The sequence below is a fragment of the Schistocerca nitens genome, chromosome 5 (assembly GCF_023898315.1).
Source record: "Schistocerca nitens isolate TAMUIC-IGC-003100 chromosome 5, iqSchNite1.1, whole genome shotgun sequence".
Lineage (NCBI taxonomy): Eukaryota > Metazoa > Arthropoda > Insecta > Orthoptera > Acrididae > Schistocerca > Schistocerca nitens.
Window position 1 is genome coordinate 640,464,080 of NC_064618.1, and position 20,855 is coordinate 640,484,934.

At 44.8% G+C, this 20,855-nt stretch overlaps 1 protein-coding gene across 2 annotated transcripts in view; it reads right to left on the bottom strand.

Annotated features, from left to right (window-relative positions):
* Positions 1 to 3,246: 3,246 nt before the first annotated feature.
* Positions 3,247 to 20,855, bottom strand: part of LOC126259548 (chitinase-3-like protein 1) — a 32,163-nt gene continuing 14,554 nt past the window's right edge. The window contains exons 1-10 of one of the 2 annotated variants that reach the window (XM_049956432.1): positions 19,524 to 19,604; positions 15,855 to 16,031; positions 14,569 to 14,663; positions 14,351 to 14,482; positions 14,015 to 14,142; positions 13,804 to 13,930; positions 13,520 to 13,705; positions 11,604 to 11,726; positions 8,878 to 9,027; positions 3,247 to 3,748 (exon numbers count right to left, since the gene is read on the bottom strand). In XM_049956432.1, the coding sequence (XP_049812389.1) occupies positions 3,389 to 3,748; positions 8,878 to 9,027; positions 11,604 to 11,726; positions 13,520 to 13,705; positions 13,804 to 13,930; positions 14,015 to 14,142; positions 14,351 to 14,482; positions 14,569 to 14,663; positions 15,855 to 16,031; positions 19,524 to 19,590 (1,545 nt within the window). In that variant the 5' untranslated portion in view covers positions 19,591 to 19,604 and the 3' untranslated portion in view covers positions 3,247 to 3,388. Of the gene's footprint in view, positions 3,749 to 8,877; positions 9,028 to 11,603; positions 11,727 to 13,519; positions 13,706 to 13,803; positions 13,931 to 14,014; positions 14,143 to 14,350; positions 14,483 to 14,568; positions 14,664 to 15,854; positions 16,032 to 19,523; positions 19,605 to 20,855 lie in introns of those variants that run through there. The other variant, XM_049956433.1, reaches the window with a different exon arrangement.

The following is a 20,855-nucleotide window of genomic DNA, read 5'->3' on the forward strand; positions in this document are numbered from 1 at the left end:
TGATAGGAAATGAGTTCTCGGTGGTGTTATCTTGCTGGTGGAATGTCCTACACATTCTGATGGCCCCTGCCCCTCTATCGACTGCCCCCAGCCTCCACTTTTTCTGATTGTACATGAGTAAGTTCTCCACAAGTTTGAAGATGGACTGCCTTATTCCACAGTGCCACTCCCAGAGGGCGCTGGAAACTATCCTACAGCAACACTTTCTGCTGCCTCCCATCCCCCACAATTCGAGTATCAGCTGCTTGTTTGGAGGCACTGTCAGACAGAAAAAATTTCAGTGTCCTATAGCTACAACAGTGTTTATCACTTTTCTGAAACGTTGAGTGGGCTTAGTTTATTTTCGCTGCTGGAATTAGGGATGTTAATGCACTTCCTGTTTTATTTTACTCACTTTTCGAAACACAGTTCCACAATGAGAAACATGAACAGGTGTATCAGGAAAGTTTTATCTGTGTGCAAAGACTGTCAAAAGGCCAAGCCATCGACACATACTACTCAGGAGTAGAGGGCCTATATTGAAGTTGTTGTAAAAATTTTCAAGTCGGCTGCATGACACATGCACTTCTCAATTTTTTGGACGAATGCTGTACTTCTCTGAACTGCAGTTTCTAAAAAATTCATCTACGGCGATGTACTAACCACTGAAGTAAACAAATTATTACTGTTATAAGAAAACACTTTATATTTTTGTTATATTGTTATAATCATTAGGATCATTAGATATGAGTTGACACCGAATTAAATTGTGAGTGCGTGTGTGTGTGCGCGGGGGGAGGGGGCGGAGGAAGAAAGGGAGAGACTATAACAAACTGTGACATCCCCTCCCCCCCGCAAATTAAACTTTTCTGACCTCGCCCGATGGGAGAAAACAGAGCAGTAGTTGCCGTGAGCTTTCCACTGAACGTGTACCCATAGCGAAACGCAGGTTGTGCCCCTTGCGGCCACAGGCGGCGGTTGTCGTAGGGAGATGCAGCATTTCTGAGTCAGTATCGACATCCGCTATAGGCAGGGATACAGCAGGAACTGATTCCGTGCATCATCAAAAATGTTTAAATGTGTGTGAATTCCTAAGGGACCAAACTGCTAAGGTCATCGGTCCCTAGACTTACACACTACTTAAACCAACTTATGCTAACAACACACACACACACACACACACACACGTGCCCGAGGGAGGACTCGAACCTCCGGCGGGAGGGGCCGCGTAATCTGTGACATGGCGCCCTAGACCGTACGGCCACTCCACGCGGCCCGTGCATCTTCAGTGAGTGAAGGAGGTGAGGGAGGAAATGATGGTGACACCAGACATACTCTCTGTGACATACTGTATGACGCAGCTGTGGAAGATGGGAACACAGCCGGCCGCGGTGGCCGAGCGCTTCTAGGCGGTTCATGCCGGAACAGCGCGACTGCTACAGTCGCTGGTTCAAATCTTGACTCAGGCATGGATGTGTGTGATGTCCTTGGGTTAGTTTCTTAGAAGTTCTGCTCAGGGGATGTACTAACAACTGAAGTAAACAACTTATTGGTGTTATATTAAAACAATTTATATTTTTGTTAAATTATTGTAGTCATAAGAATCTGTGGCGCCTTAGAAATGGGGTTGACGCCGAATTAAATTGTATGTGTGTGTGTGTGTGTGTGTGTGTGAAGGTGGAGGGGGGGGGGGGGGAAGAAGGAAGGGAGAGACTATAACAAACTGTGACATCCCCTCCCCCGAAATGAAACTTTTCTGTCCTCGCCCTACGCGAGAAAACTGAGCAATAATTGTCGTAAGCTTTGCACAGAATGTATACCAATGCCGGTTCTGCCCCTTGCGGCCACAGGCGGCGATTGTCATAGAGAGATATTCATCTCCCAGTGTTAGAGTTCTCGTCTGTTCAGATTCTTTGAGCGCCTTTTACTATCTCCAGCGTTTGTACCCAGCAGATAAAGTAACCCCGACTATCCAGGACGCCCATCTCCAACTACAGCGACTGCGGAAGGAGGTGTCTGTCAGCTGGGTCCGAGGGCACATGGGAATTCTGGGGAACGAAAGGGCTGATCGAGCAGCCAAGGAGGCATGTCGTGACCGTCAGGTCTTTCAGTGTGCTGTGCCACTGCATCCCTCACCTCGCTGTTGAGGTATAAAGTCCTGTGTCGCTGGGAACATGAGTGGCTAGAAGTGACCGACAACAAGCTCCGTTCTGTCAAGCCCACAACTCGGCCGTGGCATACTTTCTTCCAGCCACGTCGACGGGATGAGGTCCTCGTTACTCGTCTTCGCATCGGCCACAGCCGTATGACGCATGGATTTTTACTCCGGTGAAAGGACCCTCCGATGTGAGGTGCTTGTGGCGTGCAGATCACGGTGCACCATATTTTATTGGGCTGCATTTTATTTTCTGACCCGCGGACTGCAGCTGATTTTCCAGTGGATCTGCAGTCTATTTCATGCAATGATCAAACGAATGTGGTTCGCGTTTTAAAGTTTTGTGAATTTCGGGGAGATGTTTTTAATGTGTCAACAGGGTGGCTGGCTCACCCAAGTTTTTTGTAAGTGGTCAGCCAGTCACATTTCCCTGTGCTGTTCTTTTCGCTCTTCCGTGTTTTGTTTTCCCTCTGTTCTAATTTCTTGATTCCTCATTGGTTTTAGTTCATTTGGGAGTGCCTGTGCGATAGAGTAATTATATGGTCATTTCGTGTGCATGCTTGTACGACAGTTTTCGTTCTTAAACACATTCGTTTATTTTAATCATTGTTAGGGCGCTAATAACCTCGCCGTTGGGCGCCCGTAAGATCCCCAAACCACACACACACACACACACACACACACACACACTGAGTCAGTAACGACATTCGATATAGACGGGGATACTGCAGGACCTGATTCCGTGCTCCATCAGGCAGTGAAAGAGGTGAGGGAGGAAATCACGGTGACACCATACTCTCTGTGACATGTCGTATGGCCGGCCGGATTGGCCGTGCGGTTCTAGGCGCTACAGTCTGGAGCCGAGAGACCGCTATGGTCGCAGGTTCGAATCCTGCCTCGGGCGTGGATGTGTGTGGTGTCCATATATTAGTTAGGTTTAATAAGTTTTAAGTTCTAGGCGACTGATGACCTCAGAAGTTAAGTCGCATAGTGCTCAGAGCCATTTGAACCATTATTGAACATGTTGTATGACGCAACTGTGGAAGCTAGGAACAGGTTCTACACACGGGGTAGTATATATCGTAGATGGCAAAGCAAGAAGAAGCACACTGTTTTCATTATGCAGGAAAGATTTAATAGTCGATATATGCCGTCACGGCTACAAGAGATGCCAATTCAGAGATTCAAATGAGGCAAGGCACTGTCTGGCCTACATGGAGTTCCCTAAAGTATGAGACAGCCGGGAAGAAGTGTTCAGCAGGCGACGAGGCTCCTGTAGTTGCAAGCCGACGAAGAAACGTCGAAGACGAGGTCCCCGGGGCAAGTGAACCTGTGGGCGGTGTAGCCGCTGCCAGAGGCGACGCAGAGGTAGAAGACGCCGCAGTCCCCGAGGTCCCGCGCGTAGCCTGCGGAGCTGCAGACGCTGGTCGCAGAAGACCCTGAGGAGCTGCTACTACCACTGGAGGCCGAGCTGCTGCTCGACGCCCCCGCAGAACTGCCGCTGCCGGCTGCCGAGCTGCCGCTGGAAGTTCCGGAGGAGCTGGCACTGCCAGACGCGGAGCTACTGCTGGACGATCCAGAAGAACCGCTGCTCGACCCTGACGTGCTGGAACCCTGGAAAACGTTTTCTTAAGGGCAAAACACGGTGGAAGAAATAGCGGCCAGGTCTCTAACTATGTTTTGTACCTGGTTTCCGAATTGGCAAGTTATCCACACATAACGGCTGTGATGTGGGATCTGAGTGGGAAACTGTCAAGTGGGGGGTGCGCCAGGAATCAGTGTTGGGGCCGCTCCTGTTCCTTATTTATACAGGGTGTCACAAAAAGGTACGGCCAAACTTTCAGGAAACATTCCTCACACACAAAGAAAGAAAATATGTTATGTGGACATGTGTCCGGAAACGCTTACTTTCCATGTTAGAGCTCATTTTATTACTTCTCTTCAAATCCCAGTAATCGTGGATTGGAAACACACAGCAACAGAACGTACCAGCGTGACTTCAAACACTTTGTTATATATAATTTTCAAAATGTCCTCCGTTAGCGAGGATACATGCATCCACCCTCCGTCGCATGGAATCTCTGATGCGCTGATGTAGCCCTGGAGAATGGCGTATTGTATCACATCCGTCCACGATACGAGCACGAAGAGTCTATACATTTGGTACCGGGGTTGCATGGACAAGCGCTTTCAAATGCCCCCATAAATGAAAGTCAAGAGGGTTGAGGTCAGGAGAGCGTGGAGGCCATGGAATTGGTCCGCCTCTACCAATCCATCGGTCACCGAATCTGTTGTTGAGAAGCGTACGAACACTTCGACTGAAATGTGCAGGAGCTCCATCGTGCATGAACCACATGTTGTGTCGTACTTGTAAAGGCACATGTTCTAGCAGCACAGGTAGAGTATCCCGTATGAAATCATGATAATGTGCTCCATTGAGCGTTGGTGGATGAACATGGGGCCCAATCGAGACATCACCAACATTGCCTGCCCAAACGTTATCGTCAACTGCACGAAGAATTGCCTCGTCCATTGCTGGTGTTCTCGTCGTTCTAGGTCTTCCCCAGTCGCGAAGCATAGGCTGGAATGTTCCGTGCTCCCGAAGACGCCGATCAATTGCTTCGAACGTCTTCCTGTCGGGACACCTTCGTTCTGGAAATCTGTCTCGATACAAATGTACCGCGCCACGGCTATTGCCCCGTGCCGGCCGATGTGGCCGAGCGGTTCTAGGCCTTACAGTCTGGAACCGCGCGACCGCTACGGTCGCAGGTTCGAATCCTACCTCGGGCTTGGATATTTGTCTTGTCCTTAGGTTAGTTAGGTTTAAGTAGTTCTAAGTTGTAGGGGCCTGATGACCTCAGATGTTAAGTCCCATAGTGCTCAGAGCCATTTGAACGATTTTTTTATTGCCCCGTGCTAATCCATACATTAAATGGCCATCTGCCAACTGCGCATTTGTAAACATTGGACTGACTGCAAAAACCACGTTCGTGATGAACACTAACCTGTTGATGCTACGTACTGATGTGCTTGATGCTAGTACTGTAGAGCAATGTGTCGCATGTCAACACAAGCACCGAAGTCAACATTACCTTCCTTCAATTGGGCCAACTGGCGGTGAATCGAGGAAGTACAGTACATACTGACGAAACTAAAATGAGCTCTAACATGGAAATTAAGCGTTTCCGGACACATGTCCACATAACATCTTTTCTTTATTTGTGTGTGAGGAATGTTTCCTGAAAGTTTGGCCCTACCTTTTTGTAACACCTTGTATAAATGATATGCCCTCTAGTATTATGGGTGAGTCTAAAATGTTTCTGTTTGCTGATGACACTAGCTTGGTGGTAAAGGATGTTGAGTGCAACAATGACTCGGTTTCAAGTAGTGCAGTACATGACCCTAGTTCATGAATTGTAGAAAATAAACTAACGTTAAATCACAGTAAGACTCAGTTTTTACAGTTTCTAACACACAATTCAACAAAAGCTGACGTTTTAATCTCACAGAACGACCATATGATTAGTGAAACTCAACAGTTCAAATTTCTAGGTGTTCAGATAGATAGTAAGCTGTCGTGGAAAGCCCACGTTCAGGATCTTGTTCAAGAAGGATATTTTTGGCTCAGAAACGGGCGGTTCGGGCAATAAGTGGTGTGAGTTCACGAACCTCTTGTCGACCTCTGTTCACGAGTCTGGGTATTGTGATATTGGCCTCTCAACATGTATATTCCTTATTGTCGTTTCTTGTTCCAATGTTAGTTTATTTCCAAGAATACGCAGCTTTCACTCGGTTAATACTCGGCAGAAATCAAACCTCCATTTGGATCGGACTTCCTTAACTCTTGTGCAAAAATGTGTGCAGTATACTGCTGCATCCATTTTCAATAAGCTGCCATTCGAATTCAAAAATCTTAGAAGTAATCCACGCGCTTTCAAATCGAAACTGAAGAGTTTCCTCATTCTGTCGAAGAGTTCATTGAAAAATTAAGCTGATTCTCATTGTATTGCTGATAGCGTTTACTTAAACTTATGGACTGACTTTTTTTCAGGGTCATGAACATTTATCTTTACCTGTTATTACCTTTATGTTGTAAGTTCATGTACTGACATGTTCCATGACCTTGGAGATTTGCTCCTCAATTTCGTCCTACGGAACATGACGTGTAAATGAATAAATAAATAAACTCTTCTGCTTCTGCTTTCTTGTTGGCCAACTAACAGCTTATGTTATATATCTCTTGTTACTAACTATCCCAGCCTTATATTAGAGGGGAAAATGGTTCCGCAAATTTCCTAATTATTTACAAGGACCCCTTATTCCAGTCCTCGCCCCAACAACCACTGCTGTTGTCGTTGTGGACTTCAATCTGAAGACTGGTTTGGTGCACCTCTCCATGGTAGTCGTATCTATTACTTTAAGTATAAAAATCATGTATGCTTGGTGCTCCGCGGCTTTCAGACATTTATTGGCAAATAAACATTTCTAGTGTAGCTCATGGTGTGTAGAAGATGTCCTGTAAGTTTCTCATTTCCTAACCTTATTCCTTCAGCTTCGCTTGATTTAATTCGATTACATTCCCCTGCCTTGTCTTACTTTTGTTGCTGCTCGTCTTACAATGTATTTTCAAGTCCTTACATATTGTTTCTGACAGAATTACAATGTCGTCACCAAACCACAAGGTTTTTATTTCTTCACTCTTTAATTCTCTCTCCAAATTTCTCTTTGATTTCCTACACTGCTTGTTCACTGTACAGACTAAATGACATAGGGGGTAGACGACAACCGTGTCTCACTCCCTTCTCAACCACTGCTTCCCCTTCATGTCTTTCGAATCTTACAATCGTTCTTTCTTTTTTCTTCGTGTCCGGAACTGTCAATTTTTCGGCCCAATTCTGGGTTAAGTCAAAGGCTTGATGCTCACTTAGCCAGAAGTCGTTTAGGGAGCAACGTGCAGGACATTAGGGATGTTACAAGATGTTCCATGTTCTGTATTTCTCTACAGTCGTCAAGTTCTAATAAGCCCCACTCTAAAAGATAAATTTTTACAGAAGCTACACCAGTTGCGATACGGTTTAGCATTTTTCATGACTTGTAGTTTAATTCAACACGACTTGCTGGACCTTATGAAATAGGGTAACCGACAGAGGGTTCATTCAAGTTGTAACTGAGGAACCGATGTCTTGATTTTAGTCTTTCTAATCCATAAAGGCTACCGTATGCTGGATGACGCTCATGAAATGTCTTTTTGAACTGCTCTTTATGTTCACGAGCTACGCTGCGAGACATGCGACTGATGAAACCAGAAGCTTGACAGAGCCTTTCCAGTGGAGTGAGCTTCATGCATCGCATGTCTAGCCTACAGGCTTCGGTAAGGCTTATGTCTGTCCTCTTTGCATGCGCCAATCCAGACCAGACAGGTCATGCATACTCAGCTGCCGGCCGAAGTGGCCGTGCGGTTAAAGGCGCTGCAGTCTGGAACCGCAAGACCGCTACGGTCGCAGGTTCGAATCCTGCCTCGGGCATGGATGTTTGTGATGTCCTTAGGTTAGTTAGGTTTAACTAGTTCTAAGTTCTAGGGGACTAATGACCTCAGCAGTTGAGTCCCATCGTGCTCAGAGCCATTTGAACCAACCATACTCAGCTGTGGATAAACAAAGTGCTAAAGCGGTGGTTCTAAGTGCAGTATGTTTCGCGTCTTACTGCCCGTTAGCTTTCTAAGCATATTGTTCCTCGCTGCTACCTATTATTTAAGAAAATCAAATAATTTTTTATGACTACTCCCTGGTATCTGTATAATTTGTCCCTGTAGTCTGTCTGTGCTACTTTCATATCTTCAAAGAGAGTGTTCCAGCCAACATTATGAGTCAAAATTCATTAGAATTGCCATCAGTCAGCCTAGGAAGCCCAGTGTTATGAAGTGGACACGAATATTTGTCGTTTTCGATTATTTTTTACGTCACCCCCTTCCAAACTACAACCCGCGCCGCATCCCTAGGGATGAAATGTGAAAAATCCTGGACGACTTGGAGCTAGTTCTAGCGAAAGCACTCCCCATCGGACTTAGTATCTGGAAAAAAAAAATTATGGATGTAGGACACCTGTAGCACATCTTGGGGTGCGGGTGTGTACAGGGGCAGGAGAAGACATGGAAGTCTCCCTTTGGAACGACTGGAGCAATTTCGTCTGTATGGCTTAGCATCAAGTGAAACAAAGTCTGTGAGGTAGTCACCTGTTGCACTGTTAGCAGTGGGTAGGAGGTGAGATAAACGAGCGATCGAAAGCTACCGGTTCTGGGGTCGAATCCGTAGCTTTTGCTGTTGCTAGGCTGTTTGGAGGCAGCGCTGGTGGCAATTCTTGAATAGGGACAGGTATGGCGATGGCGATGGCGGTGGAAAGGTGGTGACATTATGTTAAAAATATGTGGGGAGCAGTTTTAACCAAACTTGGTTGAAGTGCCACGTGTTATCTGGAGAATCACCTGCCGTGTGAAATGACTTCCACATTTGGTGTGAGAGAGGCGTTTGGTGGATGGTAACATGGAAATATAAGCGAGCAAGGCAAATTCAGTGCCAGAACCGTAGCCTCAGAGATCGCGTATGGGTCTAGTAAGCAGGTCGATTACGAGATAAATTTTTTGGAAAAAAAATGTTTCATTCAGGAGGTACAACACCAGAGTTTAGCTTGCGCATGATCGCTGTAAGAAAAAGCAGCGAGTCCGTTATGGGTGAGGTCGCACTTACAGCAGACGAGGTGGCGGCCGCCCCCCTGAGCACCTGGTTGATGGTGCTGAGCAGGGGGAAGGGGCCGGCGCCGCACACGCCCTTGAAGTCGTCCGTCTCCAGGCTCCAGATCATGCCGCCGCCCAGGCCCATGTCCAGCACGTACTGCGACTGCAACAACAACGTGGCCGTGTTAGCGGGTCCGAAAAACGACAGGCAGCGGCCGTAACAACGCGCCAACGAAGAAAGAGCAGGAGAATTTGCGAGACGTGTCCTCAAGTCAGACGTGCGAGTCATGTTCCAAGTCGCGCTCATTATTCAGTATACGACAAGCCAGTAACTGTAGCGACGAAATGCGCTAGCGAATTATTGTCTTCATCACAGGAGAATCGTAGTTTCCGAACTGGAAAGGGCTGCGAACCATTTACCAATGAGGTCAAATTCTCGAGTGCATTTTGTGCCCTTCAAACAGATCTCAATTCTTGGCAGTTCTATTTAACACAAACGTTGTAATAGCTGTCAGAATGTTCCTCAAGTAACAAAATGAAGAGCAATTAACGCACTCTATCAAGCAAACGGCGTTAGGAACCAAAGAATTTGTTTGCAAATGAAACTAACGAGATATTTTTCTCGCTCTTATCACGTCTAACCGTTCGTGAGCACTCGCTAGATGATGACACTTAACGTTACTATACTAGTGCACTGTTAAGATTAATTAACAAACAAGAGATCGAATTTCCAGTGTCAGAGACTAGAACTCATCTTTAACATTATCAAAACATTAGTATTAAAAGTCGATTAATGACGCATCAAAGCATAATGAAAAGATACAGAGTTCGAGAGTGAAGGTTAAGCCACTCTTATTTCGTTGTAAGCAGCGGAACGTGGACCTCCAGTGTGGGTTGGTACGATTCTCTTAGTCTCTGATTTTAGAGTTTTCTGGAAACTCATACACAACGGTACTCCACAGAACGGCACACACAGCAACATCAGATCCGGAATTCTAAGGTGCAGCCTTACGAATTGCTACCACCTCTTTGAAAAACTTCACTCGATATGAACAGTTCTAAAAACATTGGCTGTCATTAGTTAAATTCGTCTGGAAAATATTCGAAACTCTCTCCATATTTCAAAATCTGTAGTAAATAACTGAAAAATATAGTTGAGGTGGCTCCACGTCGGAGCGTTTAACTACAAGCCGTGCCTGGCCTTAACCCGCTCTAAAGTAACATGTATTGCATTTGGAACGATTCGTGCAAAGTGTTTATAGATGTTTCGAAAATACCACACATCTCTGCGGGAGCTGCTTTCGTTGATGAAGTAGATGGGAGTAGCTGGTGCTTCTTGTTACCCAATGACCATTAAACGTTCGAGCTGATGCATGAGCCTTTTGCTACACTACAGACCATACTACACGCAAAAGAGCTAAAAGCCGACAGGGTCATGATACGTACCGAGTCCATGAATTCTTCGGTTCCTTTTGCGAGGGGAAAGACTGAAAACTTTTCAGCATGCGATTTGCATTATATTTGTTTATTTAAAATTATATAGATAAGTTTTTAAGTAAACTTTCACGAATATAATAGTACAAGACAATGTATTACAATGTAATGAAGCATGTTAAATAAATAATAAATAAGTTCTAAGATTATCAGTATTTTAAACATAGCTGCGCAACAGCAACGGTTCCACGTAATAAGATTAAAAGCAGCCGACCAGTTGCAAAGGATAAAGTAATCTTTACCTAGGTTTCGATAGATTTAAATCTATCTTCTTCAGAAGACGGCAGTATTACATTAACATGGAGTGATATGTCCTTGTCGTTTTTACAAACATCTGCATTTGGACTAATGGAGCTATGCAGATGTTTGTAAAAACGACAAGGACATATCACTCCATGTTAATGTAATACTGCCGTCTTCTGAAGAAGATAGATTTAAATCTATCGAAACCTAGGTAAAGATTACTTTATCCTTTGCAACTGGTCGGCTGCTTTTAATCTTATTCTAAGATTATCTTACTGGATGGAAACTCCTCCATAAATCGTTCTGACCAGCCTTTCACAGACGTGCAATGACTTATACACACTTTTAATATCCATTACGCTCTTCGCCTAATGCAAACCAACAGCACGTAACCACCCAAGGCCCTTTATTTCTGATCTCAACCGGAAGATAGGTTGTCACCATTTGTTATGTTAAGCGCAGGTGACGTCACTGACAACAAGAGGAAATAATATTTACCCTCCCCAAACTGCGATTAACGCACAGTCGGAGAGGACACAGGGCACTTCGAGCAACAAATGATATTTAACTCAGAATTGTCTATTACTTGTAACTACTGATGGTTCCAAGTTCCTTGAACAAACAAGCGTGGAGGTGTCTTTGCAAGTTTGTTAGACTTAATAAAAGGAAAAACAAGAAGCTCATCCATTAACACGGACGTTTTATGGCTATTTAAGTTTTTGGAGGTCACCTGCTCGATACTTCAATTTGACTAGGTTATAATAAATGTCTAATTTTTAATGACACAACGTTCAATGTTTTATATTTAATGCAAGGAAATGTACAGGTATTAAGTTGAAATACGTTCAGTATGTGCTTGTCTTATATTCTGAGATACTCAATTTAACCTTGTCTCGCGTTTTCTTAATTCTGTGATTGGAAGCCATTTAAAACAGAAAATAAATAAACTGAACCACTTGGTGGAGAGTACTGTAACTGGAACTTTTTTTTTCGTGCTTTTACCTTCAGCTTGATGGACTCCTCGTTGTCGTATCCGACCCACTGGTTTCCGCTCACGGCGTATGGCACCTTCTGCTCGTCGTCCCACGTTACTGTCCAGCCGCCCGCCTTGATTTTCTCACATATCTGAAAGAGTGCGAGAAATTCGTGAAACTGTTATAAAGCTATTTGATAACGCAATATGATCAATAAGTGGTATTTGACAATGTTAAATCGATAATATTTGTACCATGACGCCACTTACTGTGCAGCAGCTTGTAGAGTATATACACTATAGAACCAAAGAAACTGGTACACCTGCCTAATATCGTGCAGGTCCCCCGCAGGCAAGCAAAAGTGCCGAAACTCAACGGAGCATGGACACGACTAATGTCTGAAGTAGTGCTGGAGGGAATTGACACCATGAATCCTGCAGGGCTGTCCATAAATCCGTAGAGGACGAGGGGGTGGAGCTCTCTTCGAAACAGCACGTTGGCAGCCATACAATATATGCTCAATAATGTTCATGTCTGGGGAATTTGGTGGCGAGTGGAAGTGTTTAAACTCAGAAGAGTGTTCCTAGAGCCACTCTGTAGCAATTCTGGACGTGTGGGGTGTCGCATTGTCCTGCTCGAATTGCCCAAGTCCATAGGAATGCACAACGGACATAAATGGATGCGGGTGATCAGACAGGATGCTTACGAACGTGTCACCTATCAGAGTCGTATCTAGACGTATCAGTAGTCCCATGTCACTCCAACTGCACACGTCCCACGCCATTACAGAGCCTGCACCAACTTGAACCGTCCCCTGCTGACATGCAGGGTCCATGGATTCATTAGCTTGTCTACATACCCGTACACGTCCATCCACTCGATACAATTTGAAACGAGACTCGTCCGACCAGGCAACACGTTTCTAGTCGTCAACAGGCAAACATCGGTGTTGACAGGCCCAGGCAGTCGTCAAAGGTACACGAGTGGGCCTTCCACTCCGGAAGCACACATCGACGGTGTTTCGTTGAATGGTTCGCACGCTGACACTTGTTGATGGCCCAGCATTGAAATCAGAAGCAACATGCGGACGGGTTGCTCTTCTGTCAAGCTAAACGTTTCCTTCAGTCGTCGTTAGTCCCATTCATGAAGGATCTGTTTCCGGCCGCAGCGAAGTCGGAGATTTGATGTTTTAGCAGATTCCTGACATTCACGGTACACTCGTAAAATTGTTGTACGGGAAAATTCCCACTTCATCGCTACCTCGGAGATGCTGTGTCCCACCGCTCGTGCTCCGACTATAACACCACGTTCAAATACACTTAAATCTTGATAACCTGCCATTGTAGCAGCAGTAACGGATCTAACAACTGCGCCAGACACTTGTTGTTTTATATAGGCGTTGCCGACCCCAGCGCCGTATTCTGCCTGTTTACATATCTCTCCATATGAATGCGCATGCCTACACCAGTTTCTTTGGGGCTTCAGTGTATGTAGGCATTTATGTTGATACATAGAAGCCTTCCTCCACGAAAACAATTCCCTCTACCTGTGCGTTTCTCATTCCTCACCCCTTATATTCATAAAAGCTTTGGTAGGAGTGTGAAGAGACGAAGAGAATAGCGAAGTACAGCAAAACTTTGAGAACCATCTGAAACTAATCAAAATAGTAGCCACAGAGCATTTCGTAAAGGTGTCATCGGATACAAGGTCATGGTTCTGTTGCTACATCTAATTCGGGTGAAATTTCACACTTAGAAGCTTGTGTCATCTTAGTCAGAAATTAGTAGTCATTCCTAATGAAGACTGGAGGGAACCAAGTTTTGGAGCTAGTACTGGTGATGTGAGACAAGTTGTAGCCCTAGCACTCAACATATGAAGTTTTCCTATTCACAGCTGTCACAAGACTTGAAAGAATAGTGGAACAGGAAACTGTCGAGACCAGACCTCATTGTAGCCCATCATGCCGGACTCCATGGTGTACGGCCCACTGGTCCCGGGTCCAGTAGCTGGGGCTCCAACTCCGGTGTTGGCAGTGCTGGCCAGAGTGAAAGTCCTCCCGTAGGTGCCCATGCCCAGAATAAGCTTCGCAGGATCTGCACCGTTCTGGATCCAGTAGCGGACGCTGGAATCCTGTGGGTCAAATAGGGACAAGGAATGAGTAGCTATTCCTCACCAAACCCCGTGTAAGTGTCTCTGGGGTTGAAGGGGAGTGAGCGCCAGACACTCACCACGTTCAGCTGCCTCTCAGCCTCCGTCTTGTCAGCAGAGCTGGCGTACAGTGGAGCATTCTGACCAGTCTTACTGTCCCACGAGCCGTGAAGGTCGTACGTCATCAGGTTGATGAAGTCCAGGTATCTGCGAAGATTAATGTGTTGAAAGTTGTAGTACTGCGTTATAATTAGAAGAATGGAAGCAAGTAAGTGGTCTAGCTCGACATACTTAGACAGTTGAGGCACGTCGTAGGCGCTGCCAATTAGGTAGCGTCCAACACCCACAGCAGCCGACAGGATGAAACCGTGTTTGTCAAACTCTGCTCTCAGTTCCTTGAGCAGTTCAACGTACGCTCTCTGAAAACAATGGAAGAAAACTGTTTACTTCGTCACATGTCAACTATAACGCAGCTATTACAATCATTACTAGATTGATTTGGCATCTGGAGAAGACGATCCTTTTTCGTGCATGCTGCAAAGCTAGAGAAAATTTTTCCATCACATGACGAGATTCTTTAAGTCCTTTCAGAAAATAGCATGTGTGTCAAGACACAAAGCAGCCTACCAGGTCGCCCGGGGAGCCACCACGGTTGGCCGGGTATTCCCAGTCCAGGTCGAACCCGTCAAAACCGTACGTCTTCACAAAGTTCACCACATTCTGCACGAACTTCTGTCTCAATGCGGCGTTGTTCATAACCTGAAACACACAAGCATACTGCCTAACTCAATCCGCACAAAAATCACACAACTAGGGCATATGATAGTTTTGTGGGCCAAACTTACGGCAGAGTATGTGGCTGACCCTTCATTCCACCCACCAATGGCGACCAAGGTTTTAGTGTTGGACGATTTCAGTTTGTTGAAGCGGTTGTATGCATCTGTTGAAACAGAAGAAAATGTCAACATTTTATAATTAAAAATAAATTTATAGTTTTTCGAAAATTGCATCAGCAGCAGTTGATTTGGAGAGGAATATAGAGGTCGAAAAAGTACACCAGTTAGAACCGACCATGGACCTATTGAAATAGTCTCCGAGTACATCTGCCTTGGCCATAAAATTCAGCTAGGGAAGACTATTCAAAGGGAAGAATTTCCATGCGGAAGCATCGGTTCATCCTGACCAACAAGTACGCTTCGCCTACCTCACAAATTGTACAATACCTGTAGCCAAGAAGTAACAACTTCCAGTCTTCATAGATGCCAACATATGGTGCAATAAAATGGTTCATTGGAGACTTCTGGGTCACAAAAGAAACGTTACAAGATTCGAGAAGAGGTCGCTCTATGATATTTAGAGGACTGCCATAACACAGTGATGTCAGGTTGGTACAGAACCGACTGAAATGGAAGAATACGAAAGAAGTCCTCATTCAGCACTGGATGGACGATGGTTAAAGAAGGAAAAGAAGATATCTCTCTTCGTCATTATGCTCGCGGAGTAAGCGTTAACCGAGCGAGGTGGCGCAGTGGTTAGACACTGGACTCGCTTTCGGGAGGACGACGGTTCAATACCGCGTCCGGCCATCCTGATTTAGGTTTTCCGTGATTTCCCTAAATCACTCCAGGCAAATGCCAGGATGGTTCCTCTGAAAGGGCACGGCCGACTTCCTTCCCCATCCTTCCCTCATCCGATGAGACCGATGACCACGCTGTCTGGTCTCCTTCCCCAAAACAAAACAAACCAAACCAAAGTAAGCGTTACCGCTGCAGAAGTTAAAGATTCCTGCCCGTGAAAATGCATAACGCTATTTCAACTGACTGGAGTCGCAGCATGCTGATGACCTTGCAAATATTAACCAGAGTTCGACTGTCCACGAGAACTGCCGGTAGAAATTAAATAGGGTGCACAGTCTAATTGACATATAATTTGATTTAGGCATAAACCGAGCAAAAACGTTGCATAAGGAGAGCTTTCAGAAACGGAAAGAGAGCGTAATGGACATCAGTAACTGAAAAAAAGGATATTCGGACATCTGTTAGAAAGCCATTCCCTAATACACATGAACGGGTGTACGATATTACTAATATCTGCAGTTGGTATTAGATATGCAAACTGAAATTACACTTACTTTTGCCGCTCGCAAGATCCAGCCATTCGTCAAGAATCCTGACTTCTCCTGCGGAGGTTATTCCAACGAAACTGTAGATCATGTGCGTGCACAGTTCTGGTTTAATGTACTCTATTTCGAATCGTCCGTTTCCATTCCTGTAGGCGGACCAGCTACCGTGATAGCAGACAACCTTTTCTGGAAAATAAAATTACTTTATCAGGTTTACATGGTCTTCGCAGCAACATATACCAAATTTTCAAAATAGGCTAAGTAACTAAGTTAAGTGTGTATATAAAACTTATTCACGAATTTTTAATGTAATAACATGCGTTCTACAATGGCATTCTCTAGTTATCATAAGGAGGCACGTAGTGATACAAGACTTGTTAACGCTTACAATTAAATCTTGTGCTTTCATAGCCGGTCATATACTGAATGAAGAACATACACGTCAGTTCTGCAGCTTGTGTTAGACATCGTCAGGATAGTGGGAAGCTCAGAAAGAGATTTGACATCACCAAATCTATACTCAGCAGTCTTGTTCTGCCTGTTTCCCTTTCTATCCAATGATGGTGATCCACCAATAGTAGCCAGAAGTATTTTACCCAGTAGCCCTACTTCTTCGGCATGAGGCGGAAAAACTCCCTTTTATACGTGAACACGACACTGGTCTTTGACTGTATTCAGCTGTCGTGAACACCAGAAGATCCTGAAGAAGATCCCAGCAGAGAGATCGAAACGTCGTTCTTGTAGCAGAAATATTACGCGACCTAACAATCTATAAGATTTTACTTTCAATTAATAGAGCAAGTCTGACAGTAGGCCTGCAAATCAACTAAAATAATTTATAAGGAACACACTGGTAGTAAGACTGAACATGTTAACAACGATGTCATTGAACTAGTTGACAATGCTCTGTGTTTAGCATGTCTGCGACAGTAAATGACAATGAATGGATGGGGAAGACAAATATACAGGATTTTCAAAAAAAGTATCGCATACTTTGAGAGGTGGTAGCACTCATCGAAACAAGAAAAATAAGTCCAATAAACATGGGTGCAGAACTGCATACTTTCCGAGATAAACACATGTTTATAGGAAGGGGTGTGCGACGCTTGGTTGCAGATATTAGAACAGTCGTTGCATTGACGCTCCATGAAATGTGTCGGTAGGGTATTATGATGTCTTACCCACATTACTCCACCTACCATAAGGTGGTCTAACGGCTCTGAGCACTATGGGACTCAACTGCTGTGGTCATTAGTCCCCTAGAACTTAGAACTACTTAAACCTAACTAACCTAAGGACATCACACACATCCATGCCCGAGGCAGGATTCGAACCTGCGACCGTAGCAGTCGCACGGTTCCGGACTGCGCGCCTAGAACCGCGAGACCACCGCGGCCGGCCATAAGGTGGTCTGCTGTCAGTTGTGTGTTCGAGTCGTGTTATAGGCTATGTTAGTTTTCGTCGTGTTTGTGTGCCTTATTGTACAGTACCGTCAACCATGGGTACGTATCACAGTGTTTTACCTTCTTCCAAACACGGATTCACTTACGTATTTACTGTGATCGCGCTGTTTGTACGTACAAATGGTGTAGTACATTTACATTTTCCGTCTTCCACCACTTGTTAGCAATAGAAGCCTACTACTCAACAAGTGAAATGCCGGCTATGACATTTTGGTATGGTTTAGCAAATAGATATAGCCTGTGAGCCCGTGCTCTCTACGTTGAAAAATATCCACAGCGCAGAGAACCCTGTGATAAACTGTTCGGCAGACTTTTCTAGCCTCTGAGGGACACAGGTACCCTTGCACCTCGGAGGACTGACAGTGGAAGGCCCCTCACAGTCCGCACGGCTGACATGGAAGAGCGTGTGCTACGTACGGTACAAGAAACCCCTAGGACCAGTGTGCGGACGATTAGCAGCAGCAGAAGGCGTGTCTCACTCTCTTACCTCTGGGGTACTTCATGAACAACTGCTGTGCCCATATCATCTGCAGCGGGTTCAGGCCCTCAGGCCACAGGATCATCATAGCAGACGCCAGCTCTGGCAATGGCTGTTGCAGAAGTGTGTCGCAGATTCACTGTTCACTTCCAACGTTTTTTTTACCGATAGATAGCCTGGGGAGGTTTTTGATAAAATGGGTATGGTTTTGAAATCTAAGAAGATGTATGAAATCGGCAGTGTTAAATTCTTGTGGTTACAGTTTCATAAGAAATTCAATTGGAAGGAGCATACGTAACACAGAATTTCTGAAACGGCTAAACGAATAACTGTTTCCAAATCCGCTGTTGCCAGACATAGGTGATATGACAATAAAAAAAATCTGATATAATTCCCATTTTTGCATTCCACAGTATCATGTGGGATCATTATTTGGTTAATTCATGAAGCCAAGCTAAAAGTCTTCAGAGGCCAAAAGCGTGTACTACGAATCATTTGCGGTGTGAACTCAAGAACGTACAGCAGAGGCTTGTTCAAGGAACTGGATATACTACCTACTATTGCTTCCAGATTGATTTATTCGTTAGTGAAATTTGTTATAAATGATATATCCTTTTTTTTTTTCAAAACAGCAGCTCAGCTCATATACTAACTACTGTTGCTTCCAGATAGATTTATTCGTTAGTGGAATTTGTCATAAATAATACTCGTATATCCTTTTTTTCAAAACAGCTCACCTCATGGAATCAGTGTCGAAATAAGAATAATCTACACGTTATTCGCGTACACACATTTCTAATAACTTTCCAGCAGCCATAAAAAGTTTAGCTGCTACTAGAGCTCAGTTAAATGGGAGTCTTAAGGACTTATTGATGTCCGAATCCTCTACAACGCAGAATTTTTTTTTGTAGGCGCATCAATTCTATTTATTACTGATAATATCAAATACGTACGTAAAATCTGCCGTGTGCACATCTTCAGTTCAGTAATCTGATCAATAGTAAATGTGTTCTAAAACTCTTTGTGTTTCATGATGCGTGGTTATAGTAGCCTGAAAAATTGTCTGATGCACAGCAGTATATATACATTTACTGGTTTGTAAAAGCTTCTCATCACCTCTTAAATGAAAATAAGTTTCTAATTTTTTTGAGTTATTCCGTATCCATGAGCACGGATGGGATATGTGGAAGATTGGAAGATACATTAGCACATCTCTTTTTTTTAGATTATCGCTATGTACTCTTGTTTTATGACATGTGCTACGTCCCTGAGCATCGTCTCACTATGAATCTATAGAAAAAACTGTAGATCTAATCTCGATTAATATATCGTCGACCTCCTGTGCAACACATTGATCTCAAGACGACCATTATAGACGTCAAAACTGGTAATGTACAGTAAAAATATGATTGTCCTTTGGTTAAAAGTTACTTTAAAAGTCATGGTCTGGTCCAAACGATGAAAACTTCGTACTTCTTGTGGAACGTAAGTAAAAGCAAAAAAAAGTAACTGTATATAAATATTTAGATTTGGTGTGTTCAGACTGTAGACTTTATCAGTTGACGTCTTGTATCGATACAACTTAACAGAAACACTAGTCCTTTTTGAATGGCTTGGTTTGTGCCTATTAATAAGTCTTTATTAGACAGATTGCATGACTACTCATCCTTAAGCGCCAGACGCGAGAAACCACTACAGCCGTCTAATATAAATGAGAAACCAAGTTGTATCACTCACTCTCGTCGGCGCCACATATGTTGAGAACACCGAGCAGCAGCACAAGTCCGGACAGAATGGGCGACATCTGTGAAAAGAGAGTTTCCAATTTCGTGAATTTATATTAGAGAAAAAGAAGTACACTACTGGCCATTAAAATTGCAACACAACGAAGACGACGCGCTAATGAAGCGATATTTAACCGACAGGAAGAAGATGCTTTTCAGAGCATTCACACAAGGTTGGCGCCGATGGCGACACCTACAGCGTGCTGACGTGAGGAAAGTTTCCAAACAATTTCTCATACGCAAACAGCAGTTGACCGGCGTTGCCTGGTGAAACGTTGTTGTGATGCGTCGTGTAAGGAGGAAAAATGCGTACCATCACGTTTCCGAATTTGATAAAGGTCGGATTGTAGCCTATCGCGATTGCGGTTTATCGTATCGCGACATTGCTGCTCGCGTTGGTCGAGATCCAGTGACTGTTAGCAGAATATGGAATAGGTGGGTTCAGGAGGGTAATGCGGAACGCCATGCTGGATCCCAACGGCCTCGTATCACTAGCAGTCGAGATGACAGGCATCTTATCCGCATGGCTGTGACGGTTCGTGCAGCCACGTCTCGATCCCTCAGTCAACAGATGGGGACGTTTGCAAGACAACTACTATCTGCACGAACAGTTCGACGACATTTCCAGTAGCATGGACTATCAGCTCGGAGTCCATGGCTGCGGTTACCCTTGACGCTGCATTACAGACAGGAGCGCCTGCGATGGCGTACTCAACGACGAACCTGGGTGCACGAATGGCAAAACGTCATTTTTTCGGATGAATCCAGGTTCTGTTTACAGCATCATGATGGTCGCATCCGTGTTTGGCGACATCGTGATGAACGCACATTGGAAGCGTGTATTCGTCATCGCCATACTGGCGTATCACCCAGCGTGATGGTATGGGGTGCCATTGGTTACACGTCTCGGTCACCTCTTGTTCGCATTGACGGCACTTTGAACAGTGGACGTTACATTTCAGATGTGTTACGGCCCGTGGCTCTACCCTTTATTCGAGCCCTGCGAAACCCTACATTTCAGCAGGATAATGAACGACCGCATGTTGCAGGTCCTGTACGGGCCTTTCTGGATACAGAAAATGTTCGACTGCTGCCCTGGCCAGCACATTCTTCAGATCTCTCACCAATTGAAATCGTCTGGTCAATGGTGGCCGACCAAAGGGCTCGTCACAAAACGCTAGTCACTACTCTTGATGAACTGTGGTATCGTGTTGAAGTTGCATGGGCAGCTGTACCTGTGCACTCCATCCAAGCTCTTTTTGACTCAATGCCCAGGCGTATCAAG